The sequence below is a fragment of the Apaloderma vittatum genome, unplaced genomic scaffold, assembly GCF_000703405.1.
Source record: "Apaloderma vittatum isolate BGI_N311 unplaced genomic scaffold, ASM70340v1 scaffold5060, whole genome shotgun sequence".
In the NCBI taxonomy this organism is placed as follows: domain Eukaryota; kingdom Metazoa; phylum Chordata; class Aves; order Trogoniformes; family Trogonidae; genus Apaloderma; species Apaloderma vittatum.
The window spans coordinates 1-18,492 of NW_009692750.1; the positions used below are offsets into that span (position 1 = coordinate 1).

At 37.8% G+C, this 18,492-nt stretch overlaps 1 protein-coding gene across 1 annotated transcript in view; it reads left to right on the forward strand.

Annotated features, from left to right (window-relative positions):
• The first annotated feature begins 977 nt into the window (after positions 1-977).
• Positions 978-18,492, forward strand: part of BRIP1 (BRCA1 interacting protein C-terminal helicase 1) — a 52,284-nt gene continuing 34,769 nt past the window's right edge. The window contains exons 1-13 of the mRNA XM_009866166.1: positions 978-1,070; positions 1,852-1,963; positions 2,442-2,639; positions 2,926-3,053; positions 3,696-3,830; positions 9,885-10,175; positions 10,660-10,881; positions 11,193-11,392; positions 13,939-14,071; positions 14,584-14,735; positions 15,257-15,428; positions 15,529-15,666; positions 16,066-16,227. Of these exons, the coding sequence (XP_009864468.1) occupies positions 978-1,070; positions 1,852-1,963; positions 2,442-2,639; positions 2,926-3,053; positions 3,696-3,830; positions 9,885-10,175; positions 10,660-10,881; positions 11,193-11,392; positions 13,939-14,071; positions 14,584-14,735; positions 15,257-15,428; positions 15,529-15,666; positions 16,066-16,227 (2,136 nt within the window). The remainder of the gene's footprint in view (positions 1,071-1,851; positions 1,964-2,441; positions 2,640-2,925; positions 3,054-3,695; positions 3,831-9,884; positions 10,176-10,659; positions 10,882-11,192; positions 11,393-13,938; positions 14,072-14,583; positions 14,736-15,256; positions 15,429-15,528; positions 15,667-16,065; positions 16,228-18,492) is intronic.

An 18,492-nucleotide genomic window follows, 5' to 3' on the forward strand; every position in this document is an offset into this window, starting at 1 on the left:
TCTTACCAGGGTGCGCTTACGTTTTGGGAAGCAGGCTGTAAACTCCTTTTAGGAATCTCTGGTTTTTTTAACTACAATTTCTTTGGGGAGAGTTGGGGGAGCCGAGCCGTGCCCTACGTCGGTGTGGTTTGCGGGGTGTGCTCGTTAAAAGTCAGACGAGGGCCCGGGTTAGTGAGTTACTTTATCCCGGGGAGTCTGCCAGTTTAAAATTGCTCGTTTGTAAATGCTGAAAATCTGGAAGAAAAAAAAATAGTTGGGTGTCGTTTCAAAACTGGCCCTTTTTAAAACCCATCAATGTCTCTTCAATATTTTTAATTCACTAATGTCAACTTGATAAGGAGACTGATATTCTTTTATTATCTAGAGTGAGGGAAATGCCAGACAGTACTTGTACAACATTAGAGTGAATGACACCTCGTTTTCCCCTGAACGATTGTATTAGTAGTGGTAGAAAGATGATTTTTTAAGACATCTCATTTGCAAAGTCAGTGTCCAGTTTTATTTTCACGCTATTATAAAATGAGCAGTAGTCTTTGACGTGTGTGGTGTCTTGGAGTTCAAGTCACTGGACTTGCATGGTTGCAAAACTCACTATTTTTAGTTATTGAATATCTTAAAGCGCCTTTCCCCAAAGGATTCGATTCTTATGCCAACAATATTCACTCTGAAAAACAGAATCTGAGATGATGTGTGTATTCCATTCGTAGCTTTGCTTAAATTGCTGATGTTGCTAATCAGATGGCAGCAGCTTTCCCTGGTTTGTAACAAGGAATGAGCATGAACTGATGGTGTTTGGTCTAAATTCCCCTGTGCCAGCGGTGGATATCCTGAACTGCTTAGTCCCCTTATCAGGTTGGCAGTTTCTGCTTGGTACGAGACGTTGTTTCAGGCTTTGCCTGGTTATTAGTGTTGACTCGTTAATACTCTTTTTTTACTGCAGTTAAAAACCTGAAGTAAACAGGAGGGAAAAAGTGGCAATGCCTTCCGATGTGTCAGAATACACTATTGGGGGAGTGAAGATCATATTCCCTTGCAAGGCTTACCCTTCACAGCTTGCTATGATGAATGCTGTAAGTAGCATTTATATTAGCATTTGCTATACTATTAGCTTGTGTTTTCCAGTAGCTCTCTGCATTTAGAAAACTAACGTATTAAATTCAGAGCCTCCGAAACCTTGAGAATTTCTGTTGTAACATAACTTACTGTTCTCTGTGCTGCACAATGATATTTGGCTCATGACTAGGGGATGAAGGAGTGCATTCTGGATTACTGAGCATGTGTGTTAGGAAGCAAGCTATATGTTATGCTTATTTAAATATACTGTAAAAATTTTGTATAGTTTTGCATGTATATGAGAAGTGACTGACTTAGCAAAACATCCATCTTTTAAACAGAATGTAATATTTCAGTAAATTTTCACTGTTTGCAAGTTCTTAAAAATGAATAATTACACTTTGCATGTAAACAATTTTCAACAGTTTTAACCATTTCTGAACGCTTTTTCTCTGTGGGACAAATGGCTTGCTTGCCTGACAGATGTTTTCAATGATTTTTAAGACTAAAGCAAGCCAGTTATGCAGTTAGCAGGAAGGTATTTCACAGCCCTCGAAGTGAACCTCTGAGCACTGCTGATGAGGCACATTCACCCTGAGGGAAATACGGCTGAGGCTTGGTGACCCGTTGTTATTTTTAGAGGTGGTTTGTTTGGCTGCTTTTTTGTTATTTTTTTTTTTTTTTAATCAAGACAGCAGGGGTCCTAATCTATTTTAGAAGTTATTTCTAGCATTGCTTCAGACATCCCCTTTGATTTTCTTCTGTTAATGCCTTTTTTGTTTCTCCTACTCCTTCAAGATTGTTAAGGGCTTAAATAACAGGCAACACTGTTTGTTGGAGAGTCCTACAGGAAGTGGCAAAAGCTTGGCGTTACTGTGTTCTGCGTTATCATGGCAGCAGGCTCTGTATGGTAAGTTATTTTAGTGTCTGTTTGTCCCATTTTTATTACCAAAATGGGTTATAATGAATTGTTGTTTTTTATGAGCCTCTAAACATTTGGGTTCAGGAGTCTAACCAGATGTTTGCCCACTATTGCTTCATTGGCAACATAAACCAGTAATGGTTGGTCATACTAAGCTGGATTCAGATATCTGTTATCATAAGGGAATTATATGGCTGTTGGAACATTGAAAGAAAAGACTTGTGGATTGTAGTGATGCAGATTGAATTGAAAAAGGGTGTATTTTCTGTTTCTTCAATTTACGACAATCCTCTGCACTGCCGTCCTTCGAAGGGCAGCGGTACGTTCCTCAGGCTTTGTAGAGACACAAAGCTTATTCCTGGTACCTAAACCAAAGCTTTCTTTCATCCTAACTGTTCTGGAAGTCTAGTTCTCCTGTGTAGCCTGGAGTAGTTTTTAATGGAAGACAAATGACTGTGTTTTTTAGAGAAATCAGTGCTTACCTCATCATGTGAAAAGAAAGACAGAAAGCCAGAGACCTCGCCACCCTGTCGCTGCACGTGTCACTCCCAATCCAAGAGCGAAGAGGCTGCAACAGGTGTGACTCCTGGTGCTGCTTCTTCTTCTGTTATTAATTGTGAAGCAGGAAGTTCTGTGAAACCTGGAAGCCCTCTGACAAACACAGGTAACTTTATGCATAGGCAGGTAAAAATCTGTTCTGGAAGTAAAGTAGGTAGCCAATGGTTTGTGTTTTTCTTTATTTTCTAGGACTGTTTTTACCATCAAAATAGCAGAGTACTACAGGGTTCTGCCCTGCATGGAAATCTGGACAAAAATGGCTAATCGGTCTAGAAATGTCTAATGCTGTTTCCTGCATCATATGTATTTTTAGTAAACTATTTTTTAAATGTTGCCCATATTTAATTCAGTCCTAGTAGTGGACATACCTTTTATTTTGTTTTTAATTACAGAATGTAAGGAAAATGAAACGCTAGCTTCGAAACTGTCTGCCAAAAAAAAGTTGTCTCTATGTGATGGTGAGAATGGTGATTTTCGAGTAGACAGGAAAAGGATTCGGCCTCTAGAAACTGAGCAGCAGGTAAGCAAATCTTATTGGCAGTAAAATAATCCAGGTGTTGCTCAACAAAGCCATCCAATACCAATCAGCATTTCGGAGGACAGAGAATAGTGGAGTCATGTCGTAGATCGACAGGTTTTTGTTCATTTGTATTGTTACTTGTTATAAAGGAGTCCATTGTTGCACTGAATTGTTCATAATACCTTGTCCTAAGTTGTATCTTGCATATTGGAACACCTAAGATCCCCAAAACACATTTATCAGAGTCTGCCTTCAGCAACAGAATCTGTAGTATTGGGTCAAAGTGTGAGATTGTAGAGGTCAAAGTATCTGGCAAATATGTATCAGAAATACAAATAATGCTGTGAGTGTGTTAGAGTTAGGGAAATTCCAGAAGAGCAGCTCCGCAGTGATTACAGATTTTTGTTGTTGTTACTTTATAGCTTGTTCCCAGTTACAGATTTTTATTGTCGTTACTTTATAGCTTTCCCCAATTACTTTTGTGTGGCTTAGATCTGGTTAAACTGGTAAGAGGTGTTAGTGATGCACTGTGTTCCTGAAACAGACTCGGTGGAAAGCAGCTGAAACAAACCCACTGCCTGCCAGCGTGAGCACGTGCCTCTGTCCCGCGTATTTGAACACAGTCCTTTATTTCCCCGGCAGGTTCGAAAACGTCCTTGTTTTGCGAAAGGGGTGCAGCTGGTTGATGCCTTAGAAGTTTATCATCAGAGAAAAAACGGAGAGCTGATTGTTCACTCTGAAAAAAGTGTGAAACTCACTACATTTTCTCCTAAAACAGTAAGTAGTGTAGTAATAGCTTTTACAGCAGGATTGTTAGTTCAAGAACAATTTAAAAAAAAATGAAAAAAATAACTGTAAAGATATTATCCTTGAAATGCATCTCATTAATCGAGTTTCAGAAAACACCGTGCTTCTGGCTGCACTACAGCCTAACGTAAATGTTTCCAAGTGTGTAAGTTGCTTTAAAGTACTGTATCGTCACTGTCAATAGTGAGAACTGCGGTGGCTTTTACTCCAAGTGGCGCTGCCTAACCAGTGTAGTTTGCAAGGTGTAAATTACTCCTGTGAAAGCTATGCCAGCAGCACAGAGTCTGGCTCTGCGATGCAGCCTGCAAACTTTCAATATGTGACAGCAGTTGTAGAGCAGATGTAAATTTGGGTGTTACATGCCAGTTTGTAGTAGATTTATGATGTCACGGAAGAACTTTAAACTAGCACCATGGAAATTAAGTGGCATCAGAGTCTGTAGCTTTTGTTCAACTTGCCATTTGTTGTTTTGTGGCATATGTGGTAAAGAAAAGACAGCATTGTGCCCTTTAGACCTCAAAAAAGTAGTATGGAGGATGAAGCTGATCTTTATGATATATTGCACAGTTTTTATTAAAATGTATATTGCACACAATTGAGAAGAAAAATTCTGGGTGTTACTGTAATAGATTTACTTTTGGGGTTTGTTTTGGTTTGGTTTGTTTATTTTTAAATTGCCACTTTCTGTTGCAGAAACGTCACATTAAGCAGTGAGATACGGATATGGAGCTGTTTCTGCAGCTTTCTGCCAGGCATTTTCTGCATTTCTTTGTGTTTAAATCTTATTGATTTTACATACAAATTTGTTGAAGCAAAACCAGTAGAAGAAAGGTGAGGCAGTAGAGAGTTGAATGTCAGATGCCAAATTAAATTAGCGATGGAGTTCTCATGAGCGCTTGTCAAAAGCTGTAACAGAAGAGTTCTTGTCAAGAATAAAATATAGGAGCATGCCATGAAATCGGAAAATTGTATGTTTAAAACAAATATAAGAAAGGAATGAGGTCTGGCCTTTATTTCTTCAGTACAGAAATCTATGTTCTTTCAAAAGGCAAAGAACATTCTCCATTTTCAGTGTATTTTTTTAATATTGTTTATGGTAGTACCCATCTGTTAGTAACTCAGCTTCTGAGTACAGGCGTGAGGGGTTTTTGCATGTTTAGAAATATGTTTGGTTTCAACAAGTGTTTCAATTCTTCTTCCACCCATTCCAACAGCATTTGGCTTTCTGTACGTCCTAAATTAGTTTCTGTTTTAATAAGACACTGGGAGCCAAATCTTTTCTTGATGCGAGTCAATGTTCTAGATCATTTGATGGGAAGTAATTTTTATTGGTTTTGGAAAGCTCCATAGATGTTTGGGTAGGATTTGAAATGCTTTGTGCCACTGAACTTCAGTGGGTAATTTGAAATACAAAGGCCAGCAGAGTGTGCTGTTGATTTTCACGTAAAAAGATCTTTCTTCTTTCCTCAATTGCAAAATTTGCTTTGGTGCTTTGGTGTGGGTATCTGAGAAACCTGATTTACAACTTCTGGAAATTTTGTGTAGTGAAGAAAACTGAAAACTTTTTATATAGAGCAACTAATTGTTCAATAATAACAAGCTGAATCATAGTCTGATTTTCTAAGAAAACACTTCATTTGTGTAACAGTAGTGTGTTATAATGTGTTACCATAGATCTGATTTTACAGATAGATAGTACAGTATACTATTCAAAGTTTAAACACTATATTGTTTACTGTGTCTTTAGAAAGACGTAACATAGGAAGAAATAAAAATGTTACTGTTAAAGTGTCTTTTTAAGAATGAAAAGAGTGTTTATTTCTTTGTTTAAAATAAAAAGAAGTTCTTTTTCAAGAATGAAAGGATAAGGTATTATTTTCCTGTGATGAACTTTTACATTAGCAGACTGAGAACTTGTTTGGTATCAAGAAACAATTGCAGAAAGTAAGGCTTATTTATCATTAGTGTTTATGTGGCTTAACTACATTAAGTTTAAGACTTAGATGTAAAAATGCTTTTCTAGTCTAGCTTAGGAAATAAAGTCAGCTGAGGTTATGTTCAACACTTACAATGGACTCTGTATTTAGGATGATACAATAATGCAAAAAAATGTATTAGTTATTGAAATAACACTGCCTTTGTATAACTTGTGTTTTACTGTAGGCAATTCTGTGCTTAAAACAAGTTTAGTTTCATGTCAAGTCCTTTTTATAGCCCAAGAAAGCGAACGGGTTGGTTGTGGTACGAGCATGAGGTACTGCCCGGCGTTGCTGCCCCGGGAGAACACCTGTAGATCTGTGGGTGAGGATCCTCTGCCCAAGGTGACTGCCTGTGCTTCTCTGTGTTCTGTCCAGAGCCTGGGAACGGATTTCTGTCCTTCTGCTGTTAATTCTTGCAGGAGAGGACAGTTCGAGTGTGGGTTTAGATGAGAAATTATACCCTTACGGTACTCTCTTGATTACTTCTGTCAAAGCATACGGTCTGAGAAACTGGGGCAGCTGGATTAAGGAATCCCCATTTATACTGGGTAAAAAAAGTAAACAGTAAATGGGGAGTAGTGTAACAAACACTCGGGGTATCAAAAAACAGCTGTGAAAAGAATCTATCTTAATGTGCTAGCCCATTGCAGTTTAACATATTGCTTACAACCTGCACAATGGAGTTTGAGTGACTTCTGTTACACATTCCAGGAGACTGGCAGCCTGTTACAATCAGGGTCTGGACTCCAGAATGGGCTAATTTACCACGATGGGATGAAGAAAGTTGTGGATTTGTATTACACGCTCTCACCTGACACCGTATCTGATCCTTTTTCTGCTGATTGACATTTTGAATGAGCTCTTTGAAGCAAGTTCCAGCTTAATTAAAACGTTTGCTTGGCTAGCAGTGATCTGTGAAAGCCTGTGATAAATATTGAACCGGGTTCACCTGCTGGTTACTGTGAGGGGATAAACAGCTGCTTTGTGTGCTTTAATCAAGAAGCTGCAGCAGCAGCAGAATGCTGGGCTTTTGGAGAGCTTATAAAGGGAGAGTTGAAAAGCTCTGGTAATGTCACTGCTGATATCTTACTAGATTGTGCTTGTGTGATATTTCACACAAGAGGTATTCACCGCTGTATCATTTAGGTGGCTTTGTAACCGGGAAATGTAGATGAAGATATGAAGAACTCCTCTTACCTCTTTGTGTTTCAAAGATCATAGCCTCAGTGTTTGTTTAGCTCCTTTTTATGCGTAGGACAGGTTGGCGGACTTGATTATTCCTTTCAAATCGGTCTTCCACGTTTTTTGCCATATAAATATTGATGTGATAGGCTGTTTTATCTGCTCCCTGACAGAAGTAAAAACAAGCTGGATTAGCCTGAGGTCCATATAATCTGGTATCTGATCTCTAACAGGTTCTGTTGCTGGATGTTTCTGATTAAGTACCGCAGAAAGGAGTGGAGGATCTTTTTTTCTCCCTCTCCCAAATGAGAATCTATCCCAGATTCAAACAGCTGAGAACAGGTTTAGTTCTGAAGCCAGAGGATATGATGAAATAGTTTTCTTTTGCCTTAATATCAATGACTTCCACTCAGCCCTCCTGCCCCTAATTCCTTCATAAATCAATTGAGATATTTCCTATTTTTATCATAGTTTATCCAGTATCTGTGTTACGAGTCTTAAATTTGTATTTTGAGGCAACGCTGCTATGGAAACTGCCCTACTGGAGTTAGCACTTAATTCAGCTGGAGAGCATTCTCTTTCCTTTGGCTTTCCTTTACTACTTTTGCTGTGGTAATGGGGCATTAACAGCACCTTAGGTTTCCCTATGCGATATCGACAGTAAATTCTTTTTGTAGAAATACAGAATTAAAATAATTTGGTTTAAATAAGAATTAAAGATGGCCAAATGCTTTTCTAAAGGATAACAAAGAATGGAAGTGTAGTTTGACACAACTGAATAATGTGCAAATAACGCAAAGAACTTGACTTTTAAACTATGTTCTAACCATTTTCTTGAAGTTTCTCTTCATTATAAAGATCTTCTAAAAAGGTTTTATTTATTTATGTGTGTTGGGCTGATGGTGTCTGTGGCTTTCAGAAATGTTATGACTACTGCAGGCAGTTTTATAGTTTTACTACTTACTAAAAAAAAATGAGTCTGAGTTTACCGCTTCCTCAGTGTTGATTTTTTTATTTTAAAAAACAAAACAAAAACTTTTCAAAGTTAAAGGTAACAAATTAAAGCCAATTTCAAACCTTTTTAAGAAAAACTCTGTATACATAAGAACACTTTTAATTCTTTCCATAAAAAAGACATATATCATTTTTTAATACCGTCATACAAGAACCTTCTGTTCGCGTTTATGTATACGTTTATTTGAACCGCATTTTCCTGTTGTGAGAACAACTTTTGCAAAATAGCTGCCTGATTGGTCATAATTTTTTTTCTATTACTTTTATTTGACAAACTAAATGTGAGGCTTAGCATTAGCGATGGAGCATTAGTGATACAGTATCAGCTTGGGAATCTTCTGTGGACTCCTTTCACCTCTGAAAAAACAACTGGACTTAAAAAATAAACATGTTCTTAAAGGCCTTCCGCAGTAACTGCAGCAGTCATCTTAATTGTTAGCACAGTAATGTGGTTTTTGTTATTTCAAAGAGCAAAATAGAATATAGATGATAAAAAATCAAGGTACAATTTGCATTGCAGCTCTCTGGGTGAGTACAAGCAGAGCTGAGCGTTGCCACGTATGTAACATATACCATGTGTCAGCTGTTTCCTGCTTCGCTGTTGACAAGAGCCCCATTCATAACTCTTCTTTTTATCCTTTCAGTGAATAAGTAATTATTCAATATAGAAGGCAGGATATTTGGAACTGGCTATTTAATGTGGCAGCGCACCGTAATGAAATCTGCTGTTACTGGCAACCTGAGAGGGGAATGTAACAATTCCAGCATGGGTGTAACTTTATCTGCTTTGAGGGCCTGTTTATTTGGCACATCAGGGAACCTTTTATCCCAGTGAGTGACAGCTCCAGCAGGGTTACATTTACATGCCTCCTCTCGCGTATTGTCATATTTAATGGCGGACAAGGCTGAGCGGGACCGAGGGTAACACGAACTCGCTTTTCCTCAGAGTGGAGGCTAAAAGACAGCTTGATCCCCAGAACTGTGGTGTAACACACGGCATGACTTAGCATTTGTTTATAATGGATAATCTTACTGATCACAATTAAGGGGAGGGAGGAGCAGCTGAGTGGGCAGCTATGCGTTGTTACTTGTGCTATCACTTGAAAAACAAATACTCTTTTACACTGGAACAATTTGTTATTTTTTATGAGAGGTGTGTGTGGGCGTGGTTACTCATGAGTTATTTGTTTTGCAATTATTGCAATTTCATTACAGTTGTTCCAGTATTTTATATGATGAAAGATGGTGCTTCTCAGGAAGAAAAGAAATGGCTTTTAACAAATATCTGGGAGAATTAGGTTCTGTTTAGAATTAATCCCTATGTGTCTTCTGTTCTCATAGCTACTGGATGGCCTTTGACATAATGGCATGGCAAATGTTTCTGATGGAGAGTATATGATGTAGTCTGTTTTATGTGCAAACAGATTTCATTAAACTGTAGATTCCTTCTGCCTCCTTTAAGGAAAAATGTTCTTGGTATTTTAATTTAGGTGTCTAGTCTCAAGGTTCTGGATGCTTCTTGCGCTGTAACAGAAGTGTCCTCATGCTGAAACTTATATGTGAAAAGTTCATTTGCATTACTCACACATGTGGACACTCCAGCAAAACTGGATTATGATGAAGTTGTATCTAGTGATTGCTCCAAGTTTCTTAAGATTTTCAGGCGTGAGGATGTGGTGTGCAGGCTTTATCATTTTTAAACTTTTTACAGTCTGATAGGCCAACCTGGTGATTTAACAGGCTCCGCTGAACTATCCTAGAGGACTTTTTCTAAGTAGACCATAAGCAGATTTAACATGTTCATCTTAGGGTAGGATTTTGTTAATCTTTTTTTTGTCCTTGGTTGCAGTCTTCTGGCCCTTGCACTGAGTGTTCCTGCTCATCTGGAAAAGAAGCGGATAAAGATGCTGGTAACACAAAGAAGAAAGAAAATGGAGATAAGTTATTTGTTCCCAAAATATTTTTTGGAACACGAACACACAAGCAAATATCGCAGATTACCAGGGAGCTGAAGAGAACAGCGTATTCCGGTGTCCCTATGACAATTCTTTCCAGCCGGGATTATACCTGTATTCATCCGATGGTATCCAGTAGTAGCAGCAGGAACGAAATGTGTGTGGAACTGCTGGAAGGAAAACACGTGAGTAACTTTGTTTCAGAAACTGAGCGCTCGTTTCAGCATATTAAAGTGGAAGGTAGTTGAATGAGTAACATTTTGTACTTCTTTACACTGTGCTACTTAAATGCCCCTTGGTAGTTTGGTTTAAATGAAATATTCATTCTTAGAAAATGTTAAATGTGGTATCAGTACTGAAAGAAATTGTGATGATAGGAATAATGTTTTTGACTGTTAGGTTCATGTTCTCAGTAAGACTTATACTGTCTTTGGTTTTATAGATGAATAAGAAGAAGTGTCCTTTATTGATGTGCATTTTAGGAACCTGGCTTTGTCTGTCTTCTTACTGACGTGATACGTTTTCCATTATGGTCTGACATAAAAAGTAGCTGTTAGAAATGTTTCCAGGAAATAAAGTGAAATGCATGTGACATCTTGGGGGATTTAAGGTTAGTTGTTTCTCATGATTTTTTGTAACCACTAACTATCTGCCCTTACTTGCTTTTAGGGCAAGTCCTGTCTTTACTATCATGCTGTTCATAAACTCGATGAACACCATACCCTACAGTCTGCACATGGGATGTATCAGGCTTGGGACATTGAAGATCTAGTGAGGCTGGGAAAGAAGCTTCGTGCCTGTCCATATTTTGCAGCCAGAGAATTAATGGTGGGCGCAGATATTGTGTTTTGTCCTTACAATTATCTCCTCGACCCACAGATACGGGAGAGCGTAAGTATATTTCTAAGAAAGAGATTGCAATAACTGAAGTTAAAAGGAAGTTAAAAACATAGTGTTCAGTGGCTACAGTCAACTGAAATCCAATTTTTATCCATAATATTACCTATAAAATAACTTCTGGTTTACAGATTTTTTTCCCCTCTCTCTTTTTTTTTTTTTAAAAAAAAAAAAGCTGAAAACTTCTTGTTGCTTCCACTGTGATGCAGAATCTACACTTTTTTTAACAAGATCCTGTTAGTTGCTGCTTCTTGTTAACATCCTTTGCTCTATTTTACTAGATAATTAAAAATTATTTTTTTTAGATGGAAATTAACCTAAAAGGCCAGGTAGTCATTTTAGATGAAGCCCATAATATTGAGGACTGCGCTCGTGAGTCAGTGAGCTACAGTGTTACAGAAAGTCAACTAAGAGCTGCTCGCGAAGAACTCGATTCCATGGTCAACAGCAACATCAGACAGAAGGATCATGAGCCCCTACGAGCTGTGTGCTGCTCTTTGACAAAGTAAGGCAACTCTTTTTAATTCCATTATATCAGTTTTTGGGGTTTTTTAAATTACATTTAAATTCCTTCTGTTGGTGCAATTTACTGGTTACTGTGTTGCATGGGATAAAATTCTGGAGACAGAATTGAAAGGGGAGGACGTGAGCAGAAGCTGAAAATCATGAGTAGGGAAGCTAATGGACTGGGGACAGAGGCTGAGGAAGGAGGAGAAGAAAGAAGATTCAAGAGCAAAAGGATTTTGGGTGAAATGGGAATGTGGGAAAGTTGAAATAATGTCAGAAGCATCTGTCACTACTAGAGAATTTGGAATTCAACTCTGCAGCCTTCATTTTTGGAACTCTGGGATTCAGGGACTGAGAGTTCAGAAGTGCACTGCTAATGAAACCTTGAGCAACGAAGTCAGCGGCATAAAAGTGAATAATGATACAGCTGGCTTTAAAGTTAGCTGGACTCTGATTCAGTGCGTGTCAGATCATCGTTTGGTTGCATTCGTGCTTGGTGCAATACACTTGGAAGTCACTACAGCAAGTAGTTCATTTTTCCTAGCCTGTTTCTATTCGGACAAGTGAGTTTTGTTTTTCTTTTCTGAAGAAGCTAATTCCCCTACCGTGGATATTTCAAATGTTAAATTTTAGTAAAAGATGAGAACAACATGGCTGGAGATTTGATTGCCTCAAGCTTTTTAACCTTATCAGAAAAACTAAGGTTGATTGTCATGGCAAATCTGCCAACAGCATGAAAAGTGGTTGTTGGAAAGCAGAAGACTGGGTGTAAATGGCCAGTAATTGGTAAAATGCTGTTGCATAGTGGCATGGCTTTGCCAAATGCATGGGTAATTAGAAAAAAATCTTATTTCAGCTATAAAGATCCTGGGTCCTCGTTTCAGAAAGCACTTAGGCATGGGCTTAGTGCCACAGAGGTGCTAAAATGACCTTTCTGAGGAATTTGAAGATATAGTGATAGAGGTATGCTGGCGAGGGTTTCTGATGAGGTGCAGATTTACCAGGACAAGCGACGTCGTTCGATGGAGTAAACTGCATCAACAATGGGATTTTCTGGAAGGGAGAGAAGGAGCAAATACACTTTCTGGAATTGAAGGCGTGTTTGTAGCTTGTTAAGTCTTTTCTGGCAAATATTGCATACACCAATTTTCACCTTAAAACCATAGATACTTTCCGGGAATCAATGTAATTTTATTTATGCTTACTGCTTTACTCTAAAAATGAATTAACAGGTATTTCAAGTAAATGCTTTAAAATTACATTTAGTTGGATTGATATTCTAGGATTTACCTTTTTGTTTTATTTTAGTATTGGGAAGTTTGTGTTAAGTTTGTATTTACTTTTATTGCATGACCATTTCAAAAGTATGTGGTGGTGGTTGAAGTTCACGACAAGGAAACAGTTTTACATTTCCTGAAATGTTTTATCTGTTGTAAATCTGTTTGATTTCTGTCATAGTGGCCTTTCCCTAATTTGAGGTCCAGGTCTTTTTGATGTTACGTTTGACGTGGGGCAGCGAGCTACACTGGTGAAGTTCTGCCTGTGTTAGTGATCGTCGTTCCCTAATACGATAAACTAAAACCAAGGAAGTGATTGTCATGGTTATATTTATGGGATTTTGGGTGCATTTAACCCAGCAAAATGAAAGTTGTTTTTTTTTCAGTTGTTCCATTGATCAGATTATTTGCAGTGACAGTGCAGGAAATCTGGAACTGAAACGGTCACTAAGCCTTGTTGCTTTACTTGATAGTGATTAACTGGTTTTACAGATCAATATTTTGGACGATTGTGGAAATGACAGCTGTCTTTCTGATGCCTCCTGCTGGTTGACGGAACAGACAGCTTCGGCATTTCCTGCGAGGGAGGAAGCTTGCCTGCTTGTCTAGACAGAGGGAAGGTCTTCTAAAACTGCAGGGATGATGAAGGACACGTTCGGTTAGAGATGACTTTAGCTCTGCCATAAACGAGACAGCCTGCATGTTCCGATCATGTTTTCACAAAGTCCTATCGCATTTTGTGTTGCCAGGACAATTAAAATTCTATGTAATTTTCGAATTGTAGCAAAGTTACAAATACCTGTAGGTAGGTTAAAATATGCACTTTTTATCACCTTACCTTTCCCTAATGTGTATAAATATTAGAAGTACTCGCGTGCCCGAAGATTCTTAATAAGAACGCATGTGATTAACAGAGATAACAAGCCAGCTTGCATCAGAGTAACAGTGATAGGCTTTAAAAGTACAGCAGAAATCTTCCTTAAATGAGCCTGATGTGTTATACTGTAAGATGAGATTCTATTTTAATCCTCTTTCTTTATTATAAAGCTATGATAAAATTTTTCTCTCGCTTCAGTGAGTTGCATCGAGCAATTCCGTAGAAGTGAGTTCAACGGTGAAAAACTGGCATAAGGAAAAGCAAAATCTGTCTATAAAAGTATTTATCATCGTCATAGAAGTCTGGTGCAATTCTTGAGGTTTGGGGTGTACCTGCAAAGTATCTTTAAAATTAATGCTGAAATTATTTCTTATTTCTCTTGTTTTCCAGCTGGCTACATGAGAGCTCCAGTCAACTAGTAGAAAGAGGGTATGAAAGTTCCTGTAAGGTTTGGAGCGGAAAAGAAATGCTCGAGATTTTACACAACATGGGAATAACTGTTATTACTTTTCCCATTTTACAGGTAATGTTATATGCTGTATAAGTGAGTACCAAAGTGCATAATATTGATGATGTTAAACAACTTAAAATGTACGTAAGTTAAATGCTAACAGGTCTTTTACTACATTGCAATACTGAAAAGCTGTGTGAAAATGATACCTGGTGAAAACCAGGAGTAATCCACTTGAGCTACTGGAATTTGTGAAAAATCAATGTATTAAAGGATATAATTGATTGTGTACAATTATTTAGATTGAACCATTCAATCAGTGCAAGTTTTGTCTGTTCCATCCATCTGCATTTTTATTGACTGTGAAATGTATTTACCCTATTTTCAAGTTTATCTCTTCTTTCTGTGTAAGCCAAATATGTTAAAAGTGTTGCTACTTTCCAGTTCGGTCCTCAGCCTGCCTTGACAGGTATCCTAGGAGAACTTTGAAAGCGGTGTGCTGATCGGCTTGTGTCTCTGTTAGCTTTGGTTTTGAGAAGATACTTAAAATGTTGTTCATGTGGAAGTCGTTTTGCTTCTTGTAGAAACATCTTGCTACTGTCCTGGAAAAAGAAGAAAAAATATCGGTGCTTGGTAGAGAGGAACTTGTTACGATCCCGATTGTGAGCCCTGCCACTCAGATGATGCTGAAAGGGTTATTCATGGTTCTGTGGTGTCTTTTTAAAGATAACAGCAGGTCAGTGCAGTTACACAGCCCGAGCCGTGTGGTGGTGCTGAGCTCAGCTGCTTTGCCCAACTGCCTCAGTTACTCTGTCTGGCTTCTGAGCAAAACTAATATTTCGGAAAGCTCTGGAAAAATCTTTATGTGGAAAGGATTTAAATACTACCAAATTATCTTTTTCATTTGTAAATGAATTCAAATATTGAAGAAATTATTTGAAAATTTGGTGTTAATTTTCTTGATGTGTTGCCAAGTTAAGTATATGTGGGGTTTGTTTTTCTGCAAAGCACTTGTCATTTGGCTGTCTTGATATCTTGATTACTAGTGCCAGCAGTTACTAAAAATTTCTAATTTAAACCTTATTTTTAAATATTAATTATTGTAAAGTTTCACTGTTTTTTCAAAAAGTATAAAACTTTTTGTACTCCAGTTGTAAATGCATTGTAGCCACATGGTCTTCGCTGTGTGTGGGCTTAATGCTTACAGTTTGGTTGCTGAATTGTAGTTTTTATTGATATTTCTATATGTCTATATAGGTTTGCAGAAGATTACAGAGTTGCTCTACAACAAACTTACGCTTGGATGAATGAAAACCAGCCTGATGTTTCAGATACAAGTGCTTTTTTTACACAGCCCAAGCGTAAAAGAAATTTGCGGCAGAAAACAGCAGTCCACGTGCTTAATTTCTGGTGCTTGAATCCTGCTGTGGTAAGCTGGGTCTGAAGTAGGCGACCTTAAGTAATTTGAGCAATAACAAACCTTATAGGGATTGATTTTCTAAATTCCTCATTTTCTTTCTCCAACCTAGGCTTTTTCAAACTTGAATGATGTTAGAACAATTGTTCTGACATCTGGTACGCTCTCTCCAATGGATTCATTTTCTTCAGAGCTCGGCGTGAAGTTTTCTATTCAGTTGGAAGCAAATCACATTATTCGCAACTCCCAGGTAAACTTTTGCCAGTTCCCTCTCCTGAGGTGCAGTGCTGGCCATCTAAAAGAAACAATAGCATGCAAATAAAAATGATGTCAAACCCATTCTGTAAGAAAAAAAAAAGAACAGACTGTTGCTTGGATTAGTGCAGTTATAAAGTGTGTTTTCAAGTGACAAAAGGGGCAATTTTTAGTACTTCCCTGGAAAAGGTGAAACCGTAGGCATAGCTGTCTTAGATCAGTTATTGCCCTTTCTCTTCCATTTTTAGGTACTGGAATTAACGCATTTAGAAATATCCCAATATTCTCCTTCATGTTTAAAATTTCATTCTTTAACCTAATGTAATTTAATCCAGTTTCTGTTGCACATTTTAGAATTAGCCTTTTAACTTTTTATTGTTATGAAATACACCAGGTTTGGGTTGGCACCGTTGGAGCAGGCCCTAACGGTCAGAAGCTGTGTGCCACGTTCCAGCACGCAGAGACATTTGCGTTCCAAGACGAGGTGGGAGCGCTTCTGCTTTCAGTGTGTCAAACAATTGGCCAAGGAATTTTGTGCTTTTTGCCATCCTATAAGGTAAGGAAATGTCAATTCGTATTCATCCTCTGAAACCACAGCTGCTCTGATTGAAAATATAAGCTGGAACCTTTTGCCTTATGCATCAACATATACACATATTTATAAAATATATGTAATAACACATTGTGATTATATCCTATTGTAATTTCTTGGATGTCTTAAAGGCTGGTGTACAAGTTTTTCAGGAAAAACACGTTCGTACTTGTTTTCAGCAGTTTCCTGTACCTTGGTTAATGTGTACAGTTGTTTTGATTGGTTTTACCATGAAAAAAACAAGAGCCAGATTGATCTGCAGTTTTTACTTAAATTGTTTCACTGAATGTTTAAATAAAAATAAAAAAAACTCAGAAAACTCTCCTCCATGTAAGTGCACATCGTGAAAGAACAGTTGATGTGTGTAACTCGGCAGCAAAAACACCTTTGCCTGCTCCTTGAATGCAGTATTCATCCAGTTAATTTCTTCATTCCTTGTTTCTTGTTCCATTTGGCTGCATTGGAGATTCTAGTATATTTTTCTTGAGTCAGGGGAATTGCTGACTGGCGTTGGCTGAAAGGAGTCAAATTTCTCAATTTCAAACTATGCGCTATCTAATTTCACTGACAACAGATATCTAATTATGGTTAATCTGTACTTCACAGGAGTTCTGCTCTCTTCTTTATTAGTTCTTATTGTTATTTGTGGTCAGCTCGGAGCAACAGGAATATGAACCTGCAATATAATTCTCTAATTCATGCCCATTTTTCTTGTAATTCTTGCAAGGGTGTGCCTTTTTAGGTTTGAAACCATGGGATTTGGTTTTAAAAAATCCTCTCAACAAGCAAAACAAAATCAAAAACCTCTCAAAACCCAAGAATCCTACAAAATGAACAAAAACCCCAACGTAGCGGAAGGTGTCAGACCGTTTCCCTCATCTCTAAGGCTCCTTAACAGAGAATATTTTAAAAAATGAAATGAAAACGATTCTCTTTTTTACAAAACCTTCATATTAATTTGATTATTTAACTGAGGAGGCTGCAGAGCGAAGCTTTTCCTAGCTCAGCGTCTATAAGGAATTGCAGTCAGTGCAATTGCTGACAGCAACCATTAGGTGACCACATTAGACCAGGAAATGTACAGCCACTGGAAAACGCAGATTACTGACTGCAAATTTATTTAAGAAAGCTCACAAAACTGTGCGCTTCTATGCAAAGTTAATTATAAGAGATTTTTACATTGGGTTTATTTAAGAATTTAAATGGGAACGTATTTCAGCTTTCAGTATCCTCACTGTTTTTTTACCGAAGTGTAGAGGGTTGAACGTGTGATTGTTGATCTTGTGTGTACGGACCCGACGAATATTTATGAAAGTTTTGTGTGAGAATGGTAATCGGAATCGAAAGTATGGAGAGACTTTGTAATGGCATTTAGTAGCGAAGGAAAGAGATCGCTAGACAGCTCTGGTCCCCTTCCCCCTCTCCCTGCCCTTCTGTTTTACTGAAAGGTCATCTAGCTAAACACGATGAGTGGGGTTTTTTTTCTTTGTGGGAACACTTCCATGATCCTAGCGAAAGTATTGATAAATATAAATTGCAGACAATTGAAGGATGATATTTTAAAATCACATTGCCAATATTTTTCTACGGATGCCCTTTTTCATTCTTCCACTTTTATGCTGGATCGAGTTGCCTTTAAGTCTGAGATTAATATGTTGAAAACGCAGCATAATGTAAGCGTAAGCATATTAGTACAGGGAAGATGAGATATTTTTCTTTCATCGTCATACAGAACGTTGCTTATCTGCACATCTGCTTTTCAAAACTGATTTTCAGAGATTTTCATGGGGAAATTGCCATGTCTGTTTAAACAACTGCAGCTTTTCAAGAAATGGTTCAAGGCTATCAAGATCTGTTTAATATACGTGGTTATGTACCTCACCAAAGGAAATATACCTCACTTTCAACACTTATGCTGCATTTTTTCACCTGTTTGGCCTGAAAACCTCTTACACAGTTATCACTATTTTGCTTTATTGCTAAATACTTGGTGAAAGTGATGGCCCCTGTATCGACACTAGAGCTTGAGAAACAAACTCTGGCAGAAATTTAAGTGATTTGTTTTGGACTTCTGAAGTGTATAATAGAAAAATATCTTGTACTCACCTAGAAGATACCAACCTCCTAGAAAGTTTCCATGTGCGAATAAATAGAGGGCAAGTAAAAATTTCTAAATGTCACCACATTAACCTAATCATAAAATGAGAAAACTGGATGCTGCTTGTAGAA